Genomic DNA, 21,252 nt, shown 5'->3' with positions numbered 1-21,252 from the left:
GAATTACGACTGCTAATATAAGGAATCAGATTTTCAAACCTAACAAGCACTGTCTTTGTTACAGCACTCTACAGCATAGTACACTTTAACAAAAAAATTTCCACACTTACACGGAAGAACACAGGAGAATGCATAAAACACAAATTCTCAAAGCCAGTCCTAAGTTTATATTCCGCGCCACCTGTTTCGGTATTCGATACGTCTATCTTACTTTTGTATTACATTATCGTTTGATTTATTGTCTCTCTGTTTGGCTTTTAGCTCGTTCATTACCCAGGACAGTACAGTTGCAATAACAGGCCGGTACAGTAGAGAAATGAAACGAAATGGATAAATAAATGAGGAGCTTTCCATTCTTCCTCTGGACCACCTCCGTGGCCACTTTTCCCCGCGCGACTTTTGAGCCACCCTGTTCTCCATAGGCAGCCGGGCTCCAGCTGTGGGCTCGGCCCCTCTCTTTGCTCGCCCGTAAGGCAAAGGCGGCTCTGCCCTTGAATTCCCGCAGAGAGACCACCGCGGCACCGGCCAATCGTCCCCCGCGACCTACCAAATCGCGGGACAACCCCCTCCGCGGGCAAAAGGAAGCCTCTTGTCTTCCTCTCCCCCTCCCAATGGTAGCGACTTTGAGGAAACTGACGTCAGGAAGGAGAAAAGGATCAGAGGAAATGGTAGGAAATTAACTAACTCAACGAAAACTCCATTTCCCAGAAAACCACAAGGACGCCCCCCCCCCCTCTCTCTCTCGGTCCGCAAAGGCCGGCGAGGTTCCGAAGGGATTTAGCGTCATGACGCAAAGGCAGGCCGGCTTGGCGTAGGCAGGAGGCGGAGGAGAGGCCTCGAGCCCCTGCCTTCTGATTGGTGGGCTGGGGCGGGGCGGGGGCTCTTCTCTAGGACTGCCTTGTCGCTGGGTGTTTGCGATTGCGCCGGACGCGCCTGGACAGCAGCAGCGCCGAGGCTGGGACGCGTCGCGGAGCGGGAGGGGGTGGAGGAAGGAACGTCTCCGGTGGCTGCCCGGTCCTTTCGTGAGGGGTTGGGCCTTGGCGCCCGGCTGAGCCGTTTCCTGCCCTTCGTGGCCTCCTTGGCTGGACTGAGGATGGACTGACAGGGTGCCTGCGCCTGACGGGCTCTGGCTGGGGTGACTAACGGGCGGCCGGCTGCCCGCCTGCCCGCCTGCCCGCCGCGGTGGTGGTGGTGGTCGGGTGGTCGGTCGCTTGCTCGGCCGGCCGGCCGGCCAGCCGGTCAGTCGGGCGGTGGGAGGGGGGGGGGCGGTGGGTCCGTCAGTCGTTGGTAGGTCTCTGCCGCCCCCGTCATGAACTACCAGCACCCGCAGCACCCGCAGCAGCAGCAGCAGCTGGCCAATTCGGCGGCCATCCGGGCGGAGATCCAACGGTTCGAGTCGGTGCACCCCAACATCTATTCCATTTACGAGCTGCTGGAGCGGGTGGAAGAGCCGGCGCTGCAGAACCAGATCCGGGAGCATGTCATCGCCATTGAAGGTGGGTTGGATCCGCTCGAGTTGGGGTTCCCCCCCTCCCCACTCTCGGTGGGGCTTCCATCCGTCGTGTTTACAGTACCTTGACCCAGCTTGGGGGGGGGGTAGGTCCCTCTGTGGAGAGCCAGCCTCATTCCCCAAGGCTTCGCTTTCCTTCGGCCTCGTCCCTCTTGTGTGTGGGGGGCAGCCTCTTAGGCTCTTGGGCGGTATACAGTAGCCCGTTCACGGCAGGGGAACTTATTTCTGACTAAATGTTCGCGAATAACTCCCTACGGGTTTCTTATTCCCTTGACGGTTGTCCCATTCCCTCACCTTTGTGCTAGTATCAGTAACAGTAATAATAGGTACGTAGAGTTTATATCTTGGTGGTGTGTAGTTGCAATACCTGGGACATTATAATGGAATTCTTGCCACAAATCTGTGAGGTCAGTATGTTTCTATTTATATATGCAGGGATAAAGGTGGTAGAATGAGTTGCCTAATGCCATCAGTGAGTTCACCATGAGCACGATTAGAATCTGGGACTTCCAAATTATCAGCTTTATTTCTTATACCCTTAATCTTCACCAGATTGAGTGATTAACTTCAGAAACTTTTCTTAAAAAATCAATGTAACCTTGTTTTTGCTCCTCTTATTTAATTCCATGGAACAGGTTTGCCCAATTTGGACATTGTCACTTAGGTGTGTACTCACTTTTCTTGCCAGCAGTTTAGACTTTAATGGCTGTGTGTATTGTTATTTTGAGGGGCAGCACATTTACACTGTTATACAAGCTGTATACTCACTGCTTTACATTGTAGCCAAATGTCATTTCTTCAGTGTTGTGACATGAAAGCTATACTAAAATATTTATGATATGTGAGGGGGTATACTCACTTCTGTGATATACTGTACATGCAGTTTTAGAATGAAAATATTCAACATTTTGTTCATGCTTATTCTCCTTTTTGGTGATGTAGTAATGGCTTCCCAATGTGATGTAGTGGATAGTATGATGGACTAGGACTCTGGAGAACAGGGATCAAATCCCCACCTGGCTATGGGAACGCACTAGGGTAATGGAACTGGTAAAACCATTCCTTAAATTACTTACTTTTAAAACTTTATTAGGGTCACTGTAATTCTGCTCCAACTTGACAGCACATAACACAAACTGTGGCCAGCCTCTCTCACCCCTTTGCCTGTCATGATTTGTTAGGGGCTTATCAAAGACAACTCCTTACCTTACTCTATAAGTTCCATTTTTCTTTTCCAACTGACAAGCTAACATTCCACATATCTGAGAGTTGTACTATCTGACTGACTTATGGTTCTTTTCACACTCTTTCCCCTTGTATCTTGACTACCTACATTCTGGAAGTTCAAAGGTCCCTAGCAAGACACTTGATTTCTGTTTTTGATCATCTTCAACTATATGGTAATATAATTTGTCATCAAATGACTATTTTACATAGCCCATCACCCAAAATTGAGTATCCCATTTAGTTTATATAAAAATAATTGTGTCTGTACATCTCAGCTCCAAGCCACTTGAATTTTTCCCAAAGCAATAAACAGATCCTAGTTACAACCGGTCAGTATGGATTTGATGTAAATCAAGTTGATTTAAGTTACGATTTAAATCACTAGTCAGTAAGACTCAATTTAGATCATGATTTTTAAATGTAAAGACTCATTCTTGCTGGTAGCTATAATCTTTGATATTTGCAACCAGATGAACATTTCATATTTAGAATAATAACCTGTCAGATTACTAAAACATCTGTATCAAAACTGTTTTTAGTTTAATAGGTTAATCACTCATATTTGGAGAACTACTTAAATTGTTTTATTTAACTAAAATAATAATATTTTATAGCTTACATATTCTTGTATTTGCTTAAACATCAATGTTTATTAACTGAAGTGGTTAAACAATATCTTTTTAAAAAACAATCATCCAAAAAATGTTCAAACCTAGAATTTAAGGCACATTAGGAGTCCCCTTATCTGTGGAATCAGAATTCGCTGATTCACTTATCTGAAAATACTAAATGGTAGCACCCTGAGTAGACATAATCTAGAAGGGCGGGAAAAAAATCTAATCAATAAATACCGGCCCCCAAAATTGTTGTTGTTTTAGTCATTAAGTCGTGTCCGGCTCTTTGTGACCCCATGGACCAAAGCACGCCAGGCCCTTCTGTCTTCCACTACCTCCCAGAGTTGGGTCAAATTCATGTTGGTAGCTTCGGTGACACTGTCCAACTATCTCGTCCTCTGTTGTCCCCCTCTACTCTTGCCTTCACACTTTCCCAACATCGGGGTCTTTTCCAAGGAGTCTTCACTTTTCATGATATGGCCAAAGTATTGAAGCCTCAGCTTCAGGATTTGTCCTTCCAGTGAGCACTGGAAATGGCCAGTAGAGGGATCAAGAAACCATGCCGTGTATAGCTTTCACTACATCTGCATTTTTTGGCATCCGCTGGGAGGCTTGGAACTAATTCCTGTGGATACTGTGGTCCTACTGTAATGTGTTCATTGTTTGTACATAGATTTCCAGAACAATAATGAGATTAAGGTCTTTTCCTGAACGTTGTTTATTTTATACCATTTTTACTGTGAAAAAGTGCATGTTATCATCAGCTTGGATAAGTTGGATTTATTGAATTAGTTTACAAAATAATGTAAATGCTGCATGAATGTGCACCTTCATGCTACATAATTAATCTTTGAACTATAATGTATCTCAAATAGAAAACTATATTTAGATACATTTTTCTCCAAAAACCTTTCATTAAAATCCGATTTAAATTTTTTAAAAATCCAATTTAAAATGTAAAAATCTGAATTTTTCCTTTTTCCTTTTAATTGTTCATTTTAATCCACCCTGCAACCAGTCTTGTTTTCAGAAATGGAGACTCAGCATTGCTTCTTTATCACTATATACATTCCTAAGTGTAATTTGATGACTTGTACACCTACCACAGCCACTTCTGCACTGCATCTGCACTCTCTCTTGAGACTGAATCTCTGTTCCAGAATTTGTCTGCACATAAATGGCATTAGACACAGAGAGGGAAATGTGGGCATGCTTGTAGGCTCTGCCTGAAATATTACTTTAATGCATGGAAACATGAAAGGTCTTTATATGCCTGTGTATGGTTGAAAATGGTTGCTGAGCTCTGATGGGGTGTATGTGAGCATTTCCAGGGTATGAGTCATTTTACCAATCTTGGGAGGATGGAGAGCTGAGTGAACCTCAAGCCTTCTGTCAGATCAGTTGGTATTGAATGCTGACTGTGAGCAAAGATTTGGCTGCAAAATTAAGTTTCACCACTGTACCGCACCAGTTTGAAATGCTTTAAAGTGAAGTATTAATGTGTTCTGTGATTACTTGTGAATTTTTAAACTGGTAACTTTGAATTGTTTATGTGGATTTAGTTAGTTACATACCAGGATCTTGACAATTTGATTGTAGTTTTGTACAGAATACTGATACATGAATTATTGAAAATAATTCATTTTATTTTTACATCTCTGTTTCTATGCTCTTCAATTACTCTTCAGCTGCATGGCATGATACACTACGGAACTGCTGCAGATGTTGCAGTTGGCTGTCACAAGTTCTGGTACAGTATTGTGCCTTACTACAGCATATTAGGCAAAATCCAAAGAAACAAAACAAAGCAAAAAAGACAAAAACATGTGGCACCTTAAAGGCTAACTGTTATATTTTAATATGAATTTTTTATTAAAATATAATAGCTAGTCTTTAAGGTGCTATATGTTTTTGTCTTTTTTGTTTTCTTTGTTTTGTTACCTATTTGAAAATAAATTAAACAGCTGGAAAAATAAACCACTACATGGACAACACCTGAGAAATACTGATGAAAAGCATGATCATAATTCTCTAACAAATGTTGGAAATGTTAAGTAAAAGAAGGTAGTTTTTATCATATGTGGTGGACTTGTAGGGAAGTTAAGAGCTTTTGGAAACTAGTCCATGAGTTTTTACAAAAATGTTATCCTCTATAATTCCATATGAACCTGAATGATTTTTGTTGAATATACAGTTGTGTTCAAAATTATTCAACCCCCAATGCTGTAAAGGGGTTTAGGGACTATAGTGTACATTTGGAATTGTATTCAGAATCACATCCTACAAGGACGTTTTAAAGAACCAAATGCAACTAAAGTAACATCAATTGTTTATGTAATACAGTAGTAAATGTTTCTTTTGTGGTTTCTTCATTGCCACAATTATTCAACCCCTTAAAGACTACCACTCTGAAGAAGAGAGGTTCATTCAGGTGTTTTCGATCAGGTATTGAAAACACCTGTGGATGTCACCGAGCACCAATCAAGCATAATAAGCACCAATTAGGCAGCTTTAAAAGGACTGTGATACTCAGCTCCTTCTAGACATTTACTGGTGTGGTTACAAACATGGTGAAGTCAAGAGAATGGTCCAGGAAGACAAGAGAAGAGGTGATTTGTCTTCACAGGAAGGGCAATGGCTATAAGAAGATTGCAAAGAAGTTAAACATACCAAGAGACACCATAGGAAGCATCATTCGCAAATTCAAGGCAAAGGGCACTGTTGAAATGCTACCTGGTCGTGGAAGAAAGAAGATGCTGACTTCGACTGCTGTGCGCTACCTAAAGCGTAGAGTGGTGAAAAGTCCCCGTGTGACTGCTGAGGAACTGAAAAAAGATTTGTCAGATGTGGGTATAGAAGTTTCAGCTCAGACAATAAGGCACACACTGCATAATGAAGGTCTCCATGCCAGAACCCCCAGGCGCACCCCCTTGCTGTCTCCCAAGAATAAGAAGAGTCGACTGCAGTATGCCAAAAGTCATGTGGGCAAACCACAAAAGTTGTGGGATAGTGTTCTGTGGACTGATGAAACAAAATTAGAACTGTTTGGGCCCATGGATCAACGCTATGTTTGGAGGAGGAAGAACAAGGCATATGACGAAAAGAACACCTTGCCTACTGTGAAGCATGGCGGAGGGTCAATAATGCTTTGGGGCTGTTTTGCTTCTGCAGGTACAGGGAAGCTTCAGCGTGTACAAGGTACCATGAATTCTCTTCAGTACCAGGAGATATTGGATGAAAATGTGATGCAGTCCGTCACACACCTGAGGCTTGGGAGACGTTGGACCTTTCAACAGGACAATGATCCCAAGCATACCTCCAAGTCCACTAGAGCATGGTTGCAGAGGAAAGGCTGGAACATTTTGGAGAGGCCATCGCAGTCACCAGACTTGAATCCGATTGAAAACCTCTGGTGGGACTTAAAGAAAGCAGTTGCAGTGCGCAAGCCTAAGAATTTGACTGAACTGGAGGCTTTTGCCTATGAAGAATGGGCAAAGATACCCGTAGATCGCTGCAAGACACTTGTGTCAAGCTATGTTTCACGTTTAAAAGCTGTTATAACTGTAAAAGGATGTTGTACTAAGTACTAAGATTGAATGTCACTTGGGGGTTGAATAAAAACTAATAATGATGTGAGCACAGAAAAGACATTTGTGGTTATTTCATTATAAACTTAAGGTTATATTTCTCTGACCTACAAGTGCCTCTTTCATGTAAATGTAAGCAAGATGACTGAATGATCAAAATCAATGTCAAAATGGCCAAAACATTCAATTTCAGTGGGGGTTGAATAATTTTGAACACAACTGTAATATCTGATTTGTGCATGGCCACACTTTGGACCTGGTTTTCTCCACTGAGCAGAGAGAGTGTGGCCTGATGGTGACTGACCTTCAGTTGGTCTCCTTGTTGTGGTCGTACCACCACCTGATAAAGTGCAATCTCACGGTGGCCCTTCCTCCCTCTGGGGAGCACAGACCTATTTTCATGGTCCGCCCCTGCAGGCTACTAGATCCTATTGGATTCCAGGATGCCATGCGTGGGATTCTGACTTACCCGGCAGGCATTCCTGTCAAGGCCCTGGTGGATGGTTGGTATGCCGCCGCTGCCAGGGCTGTAGACACGATAGCTCCTAAACGCCCTCAGAGCCCGACTAGCGCCTTGGTTTAACTAGCAACTGTTGAAGTGGAATAGGAGAAGGCTAGCGAGTGTCTGGAGGTGAAACCCGACAGAAAACAACTTAAAAGCTTCCAAGGTCAAGTCTAACTTCTACCTTGCTAAGGCAGATGCTGCTAGAAGAGCCTACTTCGCTGTCTGGATAAGCTAAGCATCCAATCAGCAGGTGGAAATTTTCCGTATATTACACGACCTATCTGGAATTGGCCACAACAATTGGCCTCCATCTAGCATTTCTTGTGACCAATTTGCAGCATTTTAAAAATCAAAAGTGGAGGCCATCTGCCGGGATCTCGCATCCTATTTGAAAATAGTGGATTGAGCTGAGACATCCAGCACAGCGCCTTATCCATTGAGAATTATTCAGTTTCAGCCTGTGACGTCCACACACATGGACAAGGTCCTTGATCTCCTCCCTTGCCTGGCCTGGCTAATCAAAACTGCCAGGCTGGTGATAACTGAATGGGCCACTGAAATAATAAATGGGTCTCTTCTTGAGGGCAAGCCTTAAGGAAATGCTCATTAGACCCATTAGGAAGAAACCGAGCTTGGCGGCGGACAACATTGGCAATTATAGGCCTGTCACGATGTTTCTTTCCTTAGCAAGATAGCTGAGAGGGTGGTGGCCAACCAGCTTCAGGCTCTCTTGGATGAAACTTATGCCCTGGATTCATTTTAGTCAGGCTTCAGGACGCGCCATGGCATGGAAACAGCATTGGTTGCCCTGCTGGATGGAGGCTGATGGGGGCAAAATGTCCTTGCTTGTCCTCCTTGATATCTCAGCCACCTTTGATGCTGTCGGCCAAGGTATCCTCCTGGAGAGGTTCTCTGAGTTGGGGATTGGTGGCCTTGCTCTTGCTTGGGTCCAGTCCGTCCCCAGAGAGTTCAGCTTGGGGAGAATGTATCAGCCCCATGGTCCCTCATCTCCCCAATGCTGTTTAACATCTATATGAGGCCGTGGGGGGTGTCATCTAGGGATGTGGAGCTTCGTGTCACCAAACTGCTGATGACACCCAGCTCTACATCTCCTTTTTTCCATCTGCAGTGGATGCCATTCCATCCCTTGGGTGCTGCTTGGAGGCCGTTCTGAAATGGATGCAGTTGAATGGACTAAGGTTGAACTCAGACAAGACAGAGGTCCTGCGGGTGGGTGGCCCCGATGTCAGTGGTTTTGGGAACTCCCTCTCTTTTTGGGGTTTCTATCACTACAAAGAATTCAGTTCACAGTCTGGGGGTCCATCTTGACCCGGTGCTTACCATGGAGACCCAGGTAGTGTCCGTGGTTCAGTCTGTCCATTTACATCTTCGGTGGATTGCCCAGCTGTCTCTAGACGTGGGGGCACACATTGCGCTGGTCCAAGACATCATCGTAGTCTCAAGAATAGACTACTGCAACACTTTCAATGTGGGGCTTTCTTTGAGACAGATGCGGAAGCTCCAGATGGTCCAGAACATGGCAGCCAGCCTATTAACGGGGTGAAAAGATTTCACCATATATCCTCCATCTTGGCTACCTTACCTGGCTACCTATCTGCTTCCGCATCGATTTCAAGGTGCTAACTATTATGTACAAAGCCCTTAACGGTTTAGGCCCTCGATACCTGGCAGGGTGCCTTCTTCTACCCACTTCCACCCATATCACCTGCTCCAGTCAGGCCGGGTGGCTGAGGGGCCTAATGCCAAGTGGGAGGCCCGGTGGGAAGAAAAACCCTGAAATCGGGCCTTCTCGGCAGTGGCCCCTTGCCTGTGGAACAACTTACCTGTAGAGATCCGCCTGGCTCCCTCGCTGAGGGCCTTCAAGACTAGCTTGAAGACATGGCTATACAGGCTGGCCTTCCCAACAGCCATTACCTAGCCTATCTTCCTTTTTTTCTCTTTCTTCTTTTTCATTTTTTTCCCTTTTCCCATCTTGTACTTTATGATTAATTTGTATTTTACCTCAGTTTATTTTTATGTTATATGTAAACCGCCCAGAGTAGACTTGTAGATTTATATGCCACCCAGAGTTCTTGATGGGCGGTATATAAATCTGATAAATAAATGATATAAAGAGTGATCTAGATCTATTGTTTCTTTTTCATTGTTAAACTCAAAATATTCTTACTGTGTATAAGGCCTACTTAGTTACTATTCTGGTGTGATTTTAATCACAGTGTCCCTTTGTTACCATAGAGGATGGGAAATGTGGCCTATACCGAATAGTGTGCAACTAAATAAATTCTTGGTTCATCTAGTAGTCTCTCAAAATAGCTCAAAAAGTCTGACTTTGGAGCAAGCCTGTCCAGAAATGCAGGTAAGCAATAAGCTTTGAGTGACCTTGAAAAACAAAAGTTTCATCCACCTGTGCTGAATTCAGACACAATGACTTCAAAATTTCTAGCTTGACCTTTGGTTATGTGCCACACATTTACTAGTGCAAAAATAGGCAATACCTTTATGTGAATTGTATGATGATTTTTAGTGGTCTATAAATGTATTGCCATTTTAGCATTTGTATTTTATTTTGTTTGGATCACATGGCTGTTACTTCAGTACATTTACTAATGGTATTCTCCTTGTTTACATAGCTATCACTGACCAATTGTATGTGGTATAATAGAAAAAAACTTCAAAAGGATGTGCAAAAATAAACTGGATAGTACATCTTCAAGTATTTTGTGAATGTTGTACATGTTTAGACTTACAATAATCACAATTCTGAAGAATTTAATGCGAAGCTGGGTGCCCGAAGCAGGGGCAGGTGATCTCTAGTTGTGGGATTTTTCACGACTAAATGACAATTTTATGGGTTAAAATCCCGTAAATCTCCATTCTGGGAGTTCCACCTGACAGATAGACAGACACCTAAATTTAGCTTACCTAGGAGAAAGACCTAAACTGGCAGATTTTGTGGCCTAACTAGTCCTAGCTCCCCAGCTTCTGGATCAGAAAGGTAGCTCCCAGCTAGCAGTGGGGCAGCTTCCTTTCTGCACTGGAAGCTAGGTGGCAGAGCTAGGACACAAAGCCTTCCACAAAGCGGTGGATTAGCCACTCCTGGCAGAAGGCGGGTGACAAGCCTCTCTGCCAGGTTGAAGAGTGGATAATCTATTGTGAGCTCCAAAGTCATAGGAAGGGAGTGTGGGGCCCGCAGCAGTGGCAGAATGGTGAGTGGTCAATCTGGCCCGAGGGGGCCAGACCATCATTATTTGCACCTGTGGGGGGATATTCATATTCACATACAAATACCCCCATCTCTAGTTCTGCTTCATGAAATTTCATTTATGAAATATCCAGTTTAATAATAAGATACATAAGTATTAAACCCAACAGCTATGCATCAAACTCAAGTTGCTCAGGACAGAACTTAGTGTCAAAGGTTAATGAAGAAGAGCAAAAGAAAGTAGGTCAAGTCAGAATCAAGGAGGAGATCCAGGACAGGAAATAATAACAGTTGTGCATGGGATTGTGCACGCTTGCTTCTAACACTGAGAAGTTTGCTCCTTCTCAGTGTTAGAAGCAAGCTGAACAATTCCATGTACTCTCTTTAGAAGGGCATTTCTGCGTTTTTTTTTCAAAAAATCCTTTCATGTAATCCATTTTTCATTTGCTAAAAAAAATTACCTATCTGTACAGTACTGTATTTGATGTCTATGGTACCTTTCCACCAATGTGAGATATAAGAAGCTAAGGCAGAGAAAGAAGTGGATGAAGATTAACTATTGCAATGCTCTCTGTTTCTCTTGAAGGCAGTTCGAAATCTGCATGTGTAAAATGTCGTATGATTATGTTCTCCCAATTCTAGTCAATTTTCACTGGCCACCAGTATCTTTCTTTAGCCCAGTTCAAGGTGTTAATGTTGACATACAAAGGCCTGAACTGTTTGGGATTTTGTTATCTATTGGAGCATCTCTCCCTCAGATCTACCACCTGTTCCACCCACACCTCCCAATCTTTGATGCTGTGGGTGGCTATTGTGAGGAAGGCCAACAAGTCTTCATCTAGGAATTGGGCCTTCTCAGTGGTGGCCAACGTGTTACAGGACTCACCACTTGTGGAGATACATCAAGCTCCCACACTCCTAATGTTTAGAACAGTGGTTCTTAACGTAGGTGATAATGCCCCCCAGGGGGCGATTTCATTTTTCAGGGGGGACGGTAGAACGAAAAGGGGCGCCGTGGGGGCGCTGGAGCAAAAGGGGGCGGTAGGGGGGCGCTGGAGCAAGCCAAACCTGTGAAGATGGCTGCAGCCTTTTTACAGTGTGCATGAATATATATTTTCCTCCAATTTTAATTTAGTTTCAGACTTTTTGTCTTGAAATTTTTAGTTCCTGCATTTGTTTTTATGCCCTTTTTATATTTCTTTTTGCGTCTTAAAATTCACTTGCAACTAAATCATTAAATGTTACTTTTTGGGGGGCATTTCATTTTCTTGGAATTTAATTTTGTTTTCAGGGGTCATTGGATTTAAGTGTCATAAATAAATAAATAAATAAATAAATAAATAAATAAATAAATAAATAAATAAATAAATAAATAAATAAGATATCATCACCGTGGGGAGGGGGGCGATGATAACTTCCTCAATGGCTCAAGGGGGCGTTTCTTTCAAAAAGGTTAAGAACCACTGGTTTAGAAGACAGATAAAACATTGCTTTTCAGACAGGCTTTTGAGAACCATCTCCCTAATATAATTGGATTTAATTTAACTGTGTAACTGTGTAATTTATTTAATTTCTATTATTGCTGTCACCATCTTGGGCTTTTGTATATGTAATTGTTTAGGTAGGTTGTAGGGGTCAGAGATGTGTTTGTCTTTTACTGTTTTATCTTACGTACATTTTCTGCTGTAAGCCTCCCAGAGTAGTGGCTTGCTACTAGATGGGCAAGGTAGAAAATACATACATGCATAAGTATCAGCCATGGAAACTCCTAACTATCAGGCTTTTGTCTGTTTTTTTCCCTTGTGCCAAAATGCTAGGGGAGGGGTGGGAGATGTAGAATCTTTTAATCCTTATCTAATAACTGTAGCAGTGCAGCACTTCATTTGTAGCCATCCAGAACCTTTGAATTTTGGGGCAATAAAACCCAAGACTTCACAAATGAAATTGTGGTTCTTTTAACATATTCTGCCCTGTGCACCCACTACAGAATGTACAAAGATAAGAACCATCTTCTTCCAGGCCCAAAGTCTATCTAGACCAGGGGTTTCAAACATGCGACCCGGGGACCATTTGCGGCCCGCCGGATGATAGTTTGTGGCCCCTGCCTTGCCACCCCCCCGAAGCACCCACACGTCCTCTGCTGTCAAGAGTTTTAAAAAAGCCTTGCCTCACTCACTGGCTCTCTCCCAAGACAGCACCTCTTGCACCCTCTATCCAGAACTGCAGCCTGTCTTGGGGAAGGGCTGGTGAGCGAGGCGCACTGCTGGCTCTTTTCCCTGAGCCACCGCTGAGCGATGCCTGAGAGCGGAGCTCACTCCTGGGCTGTCCTCGAAGAGCGCCTCCAAATTGCCAACAGCAGCTGCCACCGCTGCCTCTTCCAGGGAAGCGGATCTCTGGCTTTCTTTCTCTCTCTGCACCCCCAGCACCAGCCCGGCCAGCGGCCACCTCAGCACCCAGCAATGCTTCTTCCTCCTCCTTCTCTTTGTCCTGCTTCAGCCACCTCAGCTCTGGAGGTTGCCTGGGCTCGCCTCGCAAAGTTTGCTCCCCTGTCGTGGTGGGGGTAGCTGCTGCTACTGAGTGCGCCTTTTGGGGGGGGGGGCTCAGAGGAAGGTTGCCGGACCTCCGTGTGTGTGTGTGTGTGTGTGTGTGTGTGTGTGTGTGTGTGTGTGCACTCGCATGCGTGCACCTGTGGGGGGGCGCCCCGTTCTGTTTAATTTCGCAGGTACCGATGGGGGCTTTTCTCCTTTGGCAAGGCAATTCTGTGAGGGTTTTTTTTTATCTGATGCGGCCCAGCCTCACCCAGACTCTGCCTCCAGCGGCCCCCAGATAAATTGAGTTTGAGACCCTTGATCTAGATCATCATTCTTCTTCATAATCTGGGTGCATGCACACCTACACACCATTTTAAACCTTCTAGAATTTGAGATAGCCTCACTTATTTTTTCAGTACATGTTTTGGTGGGCAGCCCTTGAGTTCTACTTTGTCTGCTATAGCAGTTACTTGTAGTAAGATCTTGGAGAGAGGCTTTTAAATAGCTGTTTTGGCAGTCCGTTTGTCTTTATTTTATTTCATTTGTTTTTGTTCAAAATAAGTGTTACCTTTGCTCTTTTCGTCAGATTTCATCATCATTCATTTTAATACATTTCAGCCCCTTTTCAAACAGGCATGATAAGTGTGTCAGGTTAGCTCAGCTAATGGCTGAACTCCACACACACACCCTGGACTCCTACAAAATTTCATAGACCTCCAGTGCAAATGGAAGTGAGAGCTGGACCATAAAGAAAGCTGACTGCCGAAGAATTGATGTTTTTGAATTGTGGTGCTGGAGGAGACTCTTGAGAGTCCCCTGGACTGCAAGGAGAACAAACATATAAATTCTAAAGGAAATCAAACCTGAGTGCTCACTGGAAGGACAGATCCTGAAGCTGAGGCTCCAATCCTTTGGCCATCTCATGAGAAGAGAAGACTCCTTGGAAAAGACCTTGATGTTGGGAAAGTGTGAAGGCAAGAGGAGAAGGGGACGACAGAGGATGAGATGGTTGGACAGTGTCATTCAAGCAACCAACATGAATTTGACAAAACTCCGGGAGGCAGTGGAAGATAGGAGGGCCTGGCGTGCTATGGTCCATGGGGTCACAAAGAGTTGGACATGACTAAACGACTAAATGACAACCAGTGCAAAATCAAAAGCTTGCGTCTGTCACAACTGGTATTTATCCCAATAAAGGATTAAGTCCAGAATGAAACATATCACAGTCAATCATATCAGAATTCATCTGAGTATCAAAATGGACATATTTTCAGTGTTCCAATAATTCTGATGAATCAGTTTGTCTAATTCTGCAAGCTTTATTTCTCTACATTGCTTCTATGTTCCATATACATATCATACTTCTGAGTTGTTATAAAGTACAAAAGTCTTAATCTATCAAGAAAACTGTAGGCACAAATACTTTAAAATCCTTCCTTGTAACTTGTAAAAAGTACAAAAAACACCACTATAACCTTATAATTTTTAGCCTCACTTAAAAAGCATGGAAAAGATACCAAAGTTGTTAACATTAAAAATGTATAAAATGCATTACAGTACTTAGCCTCTAAGTATATTAAGAAGGCACACAGAAAAATCCTCCAAGTGTTCACCCCAGCCAAACTAAAGTCTGTGGAGGAAAATCCATGTTAATTGTTAATGTCAGCATCTGGAAATGAACTCTGCTGCTACATGTCTGTTGTTCTGGTTCCCAAAGTGATGTGGAGTTGTGATGATGAGTAGAATGCTTGGATGAATGCTTCTTATCTCCCTATATTTATAACTCTTACGACTTGTTTTCCTTTCTTTCTAATTATAAACAAACCTTATCTGCAGGTCTTGTAAGCTCAGATTCTTAAAGATCCAAGAATACTTGTTTCAGTTGGAAATTGTATTGCTGTTGCATAAACAGTGGTGCCTCGACTTACAAACGTCCCTACTTACGACCATTTCGAGTTATGACCAGCTCCGGCCGCAATATTTTGCTTCTACTTGCGACTGGAGCTTCCAATTACGCACAGATTAAGGCAAGGGAAAAAAAAAGGAGGGAAATTCAAATTTCTAACTGTAGGTGGTGACAAGGCTGCTTCTTTGTAGCTCTTTAGTCCCAGCAATTAGAGAATGTGCATCGGAGGAGGCTTGGGACTGCCTACTTGTGTGTGTGTGTGTGTGTGTGTGTGTGTGTGTGTGTGTGTGTGTGTGTGTGTGTGTGTGTGTGTGTGTGTGTGTGTGTGAGAGAGAGAGAGAGAGAGAGAGAGAGAGAGAGAGAGAGAGAGAGAGAGAGAGAGAGAGACTCTTCAGGCTGTCTGGTAAAGTAAGGTGCTGTTTTCTGCTTTTCAAAAACTGTTCTGGGTGTTTTTGCAGTGTGGTTTTGAGCTGCTGGGGGTTATGTTTCTGTATTGTGATGGGTCTTGGGTTTTTTTGGGTTTTTTTTCCCCATTTCCGATGGGTGTTGGGGGGGTTGTTCATTTTTTAGCTTTTCCTCCCCCATTTCTGATGGGTCTTGGGGGGTTTAGTTTTTTTTTGGATTTCCCCTCATTTCCAATGGGTTCTGCATGCTTCCCTTGCTTTTTCCTTTGTTTTCTTTGCATTTCCGACTTGCCCCCTTTGTTCTCTGTGCATTTCCAATCTGCTCCATTTGTTTTCTGTGCGTTTCCAATGGGTCTTGCACGCTTGATTGCTTTTCTTTCCCCCTCCCCCTCTTTGGCCGGAAGGGATTAATCGCGTTTCCAATGAGTCTTGCAGTGACTGTTTTTGGTGATTTTTTTCTTCAGTCAGAACGGATTAATTGAATTTCAGTGCATTCCTATGGAAAATGGTACTTCGACTTACGACCATTTCGAGTTACGTCCATCTTCTGGAATGGATTATGGTCGTAAGTTGAGGCACCACTGTATTAAAACTCTAGTGTTCTGCAATCTAAACTCCAGCGTGCTGTCATTACACTACTATTTTGCTTGATTAATGATTAATACAGTTATAGACCTGTAGCATGAAAAGTTTGAAAATCTAAATTCTTATAAGACCCAGATATTGTAATACAGAGGCATTGAAACTACAAAGAGTGTTAACTATCAGAAATGCATATGTCATCTTAATAGATAGAAGTCATAACCAAAACATCATTCAGCTGCCAGGAGTATTTATGATTCATTGACCTTCATCAGCTGGAACTGGCTAATTGTTTTGGTACACTTGAACAATGTTTTTCATTGACAATATCCTAGCCACATTTCGAATGCACTTGCATTTTCAAAACTGTTTTTTTTCTGTACCACCTCGTGCCCAGCCCTAGCCTGCTAACCACCTTTAAACTACCCTTTACTTTCCCTGGGCTTACCTTAAGCCCAAATCATATGGGTCCAAGTGGTTTTAAATTGAAATTCTTGCTCGCTTCTCCGGATTGCTTCTCTTTATTACCCCTTCCAGCCAATCACATTTCTTCTGTTGTTGCTGGGTGAAAGAGATGAGGATTTCATCACACTCCTTTAATAATTTTTAAAGTCATTTTAAACACTCTTATATACAAAATTTCAAATCTTGCCAAGTGCACCCCCTTTTTGTCTTGGGCAGGATTTATGTCAGCTCCCACCATAATATTTGCTAGTTTTTTTTAAGGCAGGCTCACTGAAGTTGCAACATTTTCCTGATTTTTTTTTCCTTTGGAAAACACTATTTTATCTGCAGACTTCCTACTTAAAATGGTTTCAATTTACAGGTCACCAGAAATCCATATTAGTTGCCACACCAGCTATCTACAGTTCAGCACCAACCCAGCTTCTGATGACTTTTCCATCATCAGTGATACCAACTACTTTGGTACTAGCTGGGCAGCCAGTGGTCTTATCAGTGCTGACTTCTATGGTATCAGTTCAAAAGAAACTCAGGGTACACATATCAAAAGATACACCATTACTTTGAGACATATCTGGAAAACAAAAAGGGCAAACATGCCATATTGATTCCTTTTGACACTGAGAAGGCACAAGCATTGTCTGGCCACCCATAGTCTTGCAGGCTGAACCATTCACACATCTGTCCCCTTCCAGTGAGATTCATGAGGAGTCTGTTGGGGCTGAGCTGATCCAGCAAATTGCACCTGAGTGAGGTTAGTCGACCCTGGCAATGTTGTTTACTAGGCATGCCGGCTGTAATATATACCTAAGAAATCAAATGCCTTTGCCTTATACTCATTGGGGACTTCCAAAGAAAGTGACTATTATGACAGCAGCAGCTTTTTGTACTGTGACCATTGACCCTGATCATGTTCCTGTCAAAAATATTCACCATCCTTTTGCTGGTACTGGCATCCATCTCCACACTGTAGTCAGTACCACTATTCTCCAACTTGGCTCCAGTGCTAAATATAACAGCAAGTGGTTTGATATCATTCTACTCATTATTTACAATTCTCATGTGCCACATCTGCCATGAGTGCTCTGTTGACACTACTGTTAGAAATCTCCATCATTCCTGCTAGCTAATTCTTTTGATATGCCATAGCACCATTAATAGCTCCTATTTCTTCAGCACTGAAATAGATATTTGCTATAGTACCAACCATGGTACCAATACATATCCCAGTCCGCTCTGTCATTCAGCCATCATTATGGCCCTCATTCAAGTACTACCTTCAACTCTTGTTGCAGTTATATAACCTAACAAATGGAGTGCTTCACAATCCAGAGAGAAGACCAGAATGAGCCTCCTCTGTCACACTGCTCTATCTTCAACAGTGAGTTGGATGTGGGCTCAGTTCAGGTGATCACCTCATCAACTGATACCATGTTTCTCCGAAAATAAGACAGGGTCTTACATTAATTTTTGCTTTAAAAATGCATTGGGGCTTATTTTCAGGGGATGTTTTATTTTTTCATGTACAACGATCTACATTTATTCGAATAAAGTCATGTCATCTTTGTCTGGTTGCTGCACAGTGGTGGAGGGTGGGGTTTCACTTAACTGGGGCTTATTTTTAGGGTAGGGCTTACATTATGAACATCCTGAAAAATCATACTAGGGCTTATTTTCAGGTTAGGTCTTATTTTTGGGGAAACAGGGTATTCGATCCTTCTCTCTGGTTTTGTGCATCAATACTGTAGAACCTATGTTGCCATTAGAGGACTGTCTCCCATTCTAATATAATCTGGATGGCAAAGTGCCTCCAAATATATTGCTAAGCGGAGATGAAGAAGATTTGGTCTTGGTGGTACATGCACAAGGCAACACTTCGATATGCTTCCTTCCAACACTGTATGCTTCCTTCATTGCTGAAGACAATAATAATATTGACATGGCACAAGCCCTTGTCTACCCAGTCTCTTCCTAGTGAGAATTCAGGATGAGATGTGTGACTTTCTGTCAGAACTTCCTATGTTTAAGTCTGCCATCCATGCCAGTCGCAATGGGAGGAATTTCTTCTCCTTGTTGGCAAGGAGGATGCTTGGAACTTCTAGATCAGAAGGCTTAGCTAGAAACCACGTGAGGGTTTAAAATCTCCAATCAAAGGATTTATCATGATTGATACCCACTGTTTATATAAGACAAAGTGGCCAGTCTAACAGAATACATATTGAAGGATAAAAGGAATGTTGCAGGCTGCTGCTTCTAAGAATCTCACCAAAGTCACCCTTAAGAACAGACTGTTAAGATTAAAATTCTTCCTGTGGGAGAAGTCACTTAAGGCTGTTGATTCTGTCTCCTAAGAAAAGGCCTCACCTTTGACCTTGACTGTCCGCAAAACCCCTTCTAGAAGTACTGTGATGGAGGTAGTTATATACAGTGGTGCCTTGCTTAATGGGCGCCCTGTTTAACGACAAAATCGCATAGCGATTAATTTTTTGCAATCGCTTTTGCGATCGCATCACAATGTTTTAAATGGGGAAAAATCGCTTTGCGATGATCGGTACCCTTTTTGCTTACCGATCATCGCAAAGTGATGATTTTTTAACAGCTGATCGGTGGTTCCAAAATAGCCACCAGGTTAAAAAAATGGCTGCCTGCTGCTTTCTGGGATGGATTCCTCGCTTACTGGGCAGCGAAAATGGCCGCCGTATGGAGGATTTTCGCTTAAAGGTGAGTCTGAAGCCCATAGGAACGCATAGAAGGGGTTTCAATGCATTCCTATGGGCTTTTTAATATCGCATAGCGATGAAGTGACTGATCCCCCCAATACTGAACCCTCACACTTGGACTAGCAAGAAAGCAGACAAGCAGCCTCTTCACTAACTGAAAGTTTGAATTTCCCCGCTTTCCCTGCCTTCCCCGCATATTAGGTATGCTAATATCTGTGCACTGGAGGATTGTGGGAGGAACATCCAGCCCTTGATGGGGGTCCTGTGGGGCAACCCAAAACATTGAGTAGCTATCTTGGCCTCTTTCGGGACTGGGGCTGTGCAGCCCTGTTCTGATCAGGAGGTACAGCTGGGGGTCACCATGCCTTTGGGGGACAGGGCACAGAAAGGGGCAGGAGTTGCAGAGCCCATTCCAGTTCATACCTGACAGGGCAGATACCATTATTGTAAAAGTGATTTTCCCAGGGTAAGGCTCATCTATTGCACTTTGTGTGTGCTGACCCCTGTGATTTCCCCAAATGTGGGAAAATCAACTGCCTAAGTGGGGGACTGTGTTTGTGGTTTCTCCTGGTTTTTCTAGAATTACTAGAAAACAGTCCTTGGCTGTTTTCACTGCCTGCAGCCACAGGCCTGTTGGCCTTGCTGGTTTTCCAGGTGGGCTCCAGGAGGCAGATCCTGGAAAGCCAGCAGTGCAGAATGGTGGGGTCGAAATAGCAAGCAGTCTCTGGTGCCAGTTCAGAGGCCTCCCAGCATGGCAGTGGGAGGCTTCTGGGTGTTGGTAGTTGAACCCTTTTTTACTGTATTCGCTCCATAAGACACACATACTTTCTCCCCCACTATTGGGGGGGGGAGTGCGTCTTATGGAGCAAAAAATACGGTATATCCAAAAGAACCAAAAATTTTTGTTAGGGGCCTCTCTCTTGGCCTGTTCTGTTGAACTCCCTCGGGAAACTCCTGTTCGCTCGCTCTGGTTGTGAGCTCCCTAGGTCTGTGTCAGCTTTATTCCTCAGCTATGCCCTGTTTAGAGTCAGGAATCAAAAGATCCTGCCATCATCATAGGTGTGTGTGATGGGAACACAGGAGAGAGCCTTCTCTGTTGCTTCTCCCAGACATTGGAACTCTCTCCCACAGGAGGCCAGACTGGCCCCATCTTTGCAATCCTTTTGCAAGCAGGCAGAGGCCTTTCTTTTCAGGCAAGCATTCCCATAGGGACTTGTCTACCTAAGTGTGATATTTAGATGGATTTTTGTGCATTATGGCTTTGATTGGTATTTGAGTACTCTATATCTAGAAAACCCTGAAAAGGGTTGCCATAAGTCAGAATTGAATTTATGGCACCATTAATATTGTTAGTTATTCATGGCATTGTTGCTGAATTGCAGTAGCAGAAACAAGACATTATATGTAGTTGTTAGAAATATATCAGTGCATATTCAGACCAGAATTCAGACCAAGAATGCCCCATGATCAGAAACAAAAGGCTAAAAGATATGACGCTGGAAGATGGGGCCCTCAGGTCAAAAGGCGTCCAACATGCTACTGAGGAAGAGCGGAGGACAAGTACAAGTAGCTCCAGAGCTGATGAAGTGGATGGGCCAAAGCCGAAAGGACGCTCAGCTGTGGACGTGCCTGGAAGTGAAAGGAAAGTCCGATGCTGGAAAGAAAAATACTGCATAGGAACCTGGAATGTAAGATCTATGAACCTTGGGAAGCTGGAGATGGTCAAACAGGAGATGGCAAGAATAAACATCGACATTCTGGGCATCAGTGAACTAAAATGGACAGGAATGGGCGAATTCAGCTCAGATGATTATCATATCTACTACTGTGGGCAAGAATCCCGTAGAAGGAATGGAGTAGCCCTCCTAGTCAACAAAAGAGTGGGAAAACCCGTAATGGGATATAATCTCAAAAATGATAGAATGATGTCAATACGTATCCAAGGCAGACCTTTCAACATCACAATAATCCACGTTTATGC

The 21,252-nt window shown here is 43.5% G+C and overlaps 1 protein-coding gene and 1 pseudogene across 3 annotated transcripts in view; both read left to right on the top strand.

The window, feature by feature from the left end:
* Positions 1-955: 955 nt before the first annotated feature.
* Positions 956-21,252, top strand: part of AGAP1 (ArfGAP with GTPase domain, ankyrin repeat and PH domain 1) — a 528,918-nt gene continuing 508,621 nt past the window's right edge. For all 3 annotated transcript variants that reach the window (XM_072977375.2, XM_072977373.2, XM_072977372.2), the window contains exon 1: positions 956-1,496. In XM_072977375.2, coding sequence (XP_072833476.1) covers positions 1,310-1,496 — 187 coding nt within the window. In that variant the 5' untranslated portion in view covers positions 956-1,309. The remainder of the gene's footprint in view (positions 1,497-21,252) is intronic.
* Positions 19,687-19,841, top strand: LOC140703547 (U1 spliceosomal RNA; annotated as a pseudogene).

The sequence above is a fragment of the Pogona vitticeps genome, chromosome 1, assembly GCF_051106095.1.
Source record: "Pogona vitticeps strain Pit_001003342236 chromosome 1, PviZW2.1, whole genome shotgun sequence".
Taxonomy (NCBI): Eukaryota; Metazoa; Chordata; class Lepidosauria; order Squamata; family Agamidae; genus Pogona; species Pogona vitticeps.
This window is presented reverse-complemented; position numbering and strand designations above follow the sequence as displayed.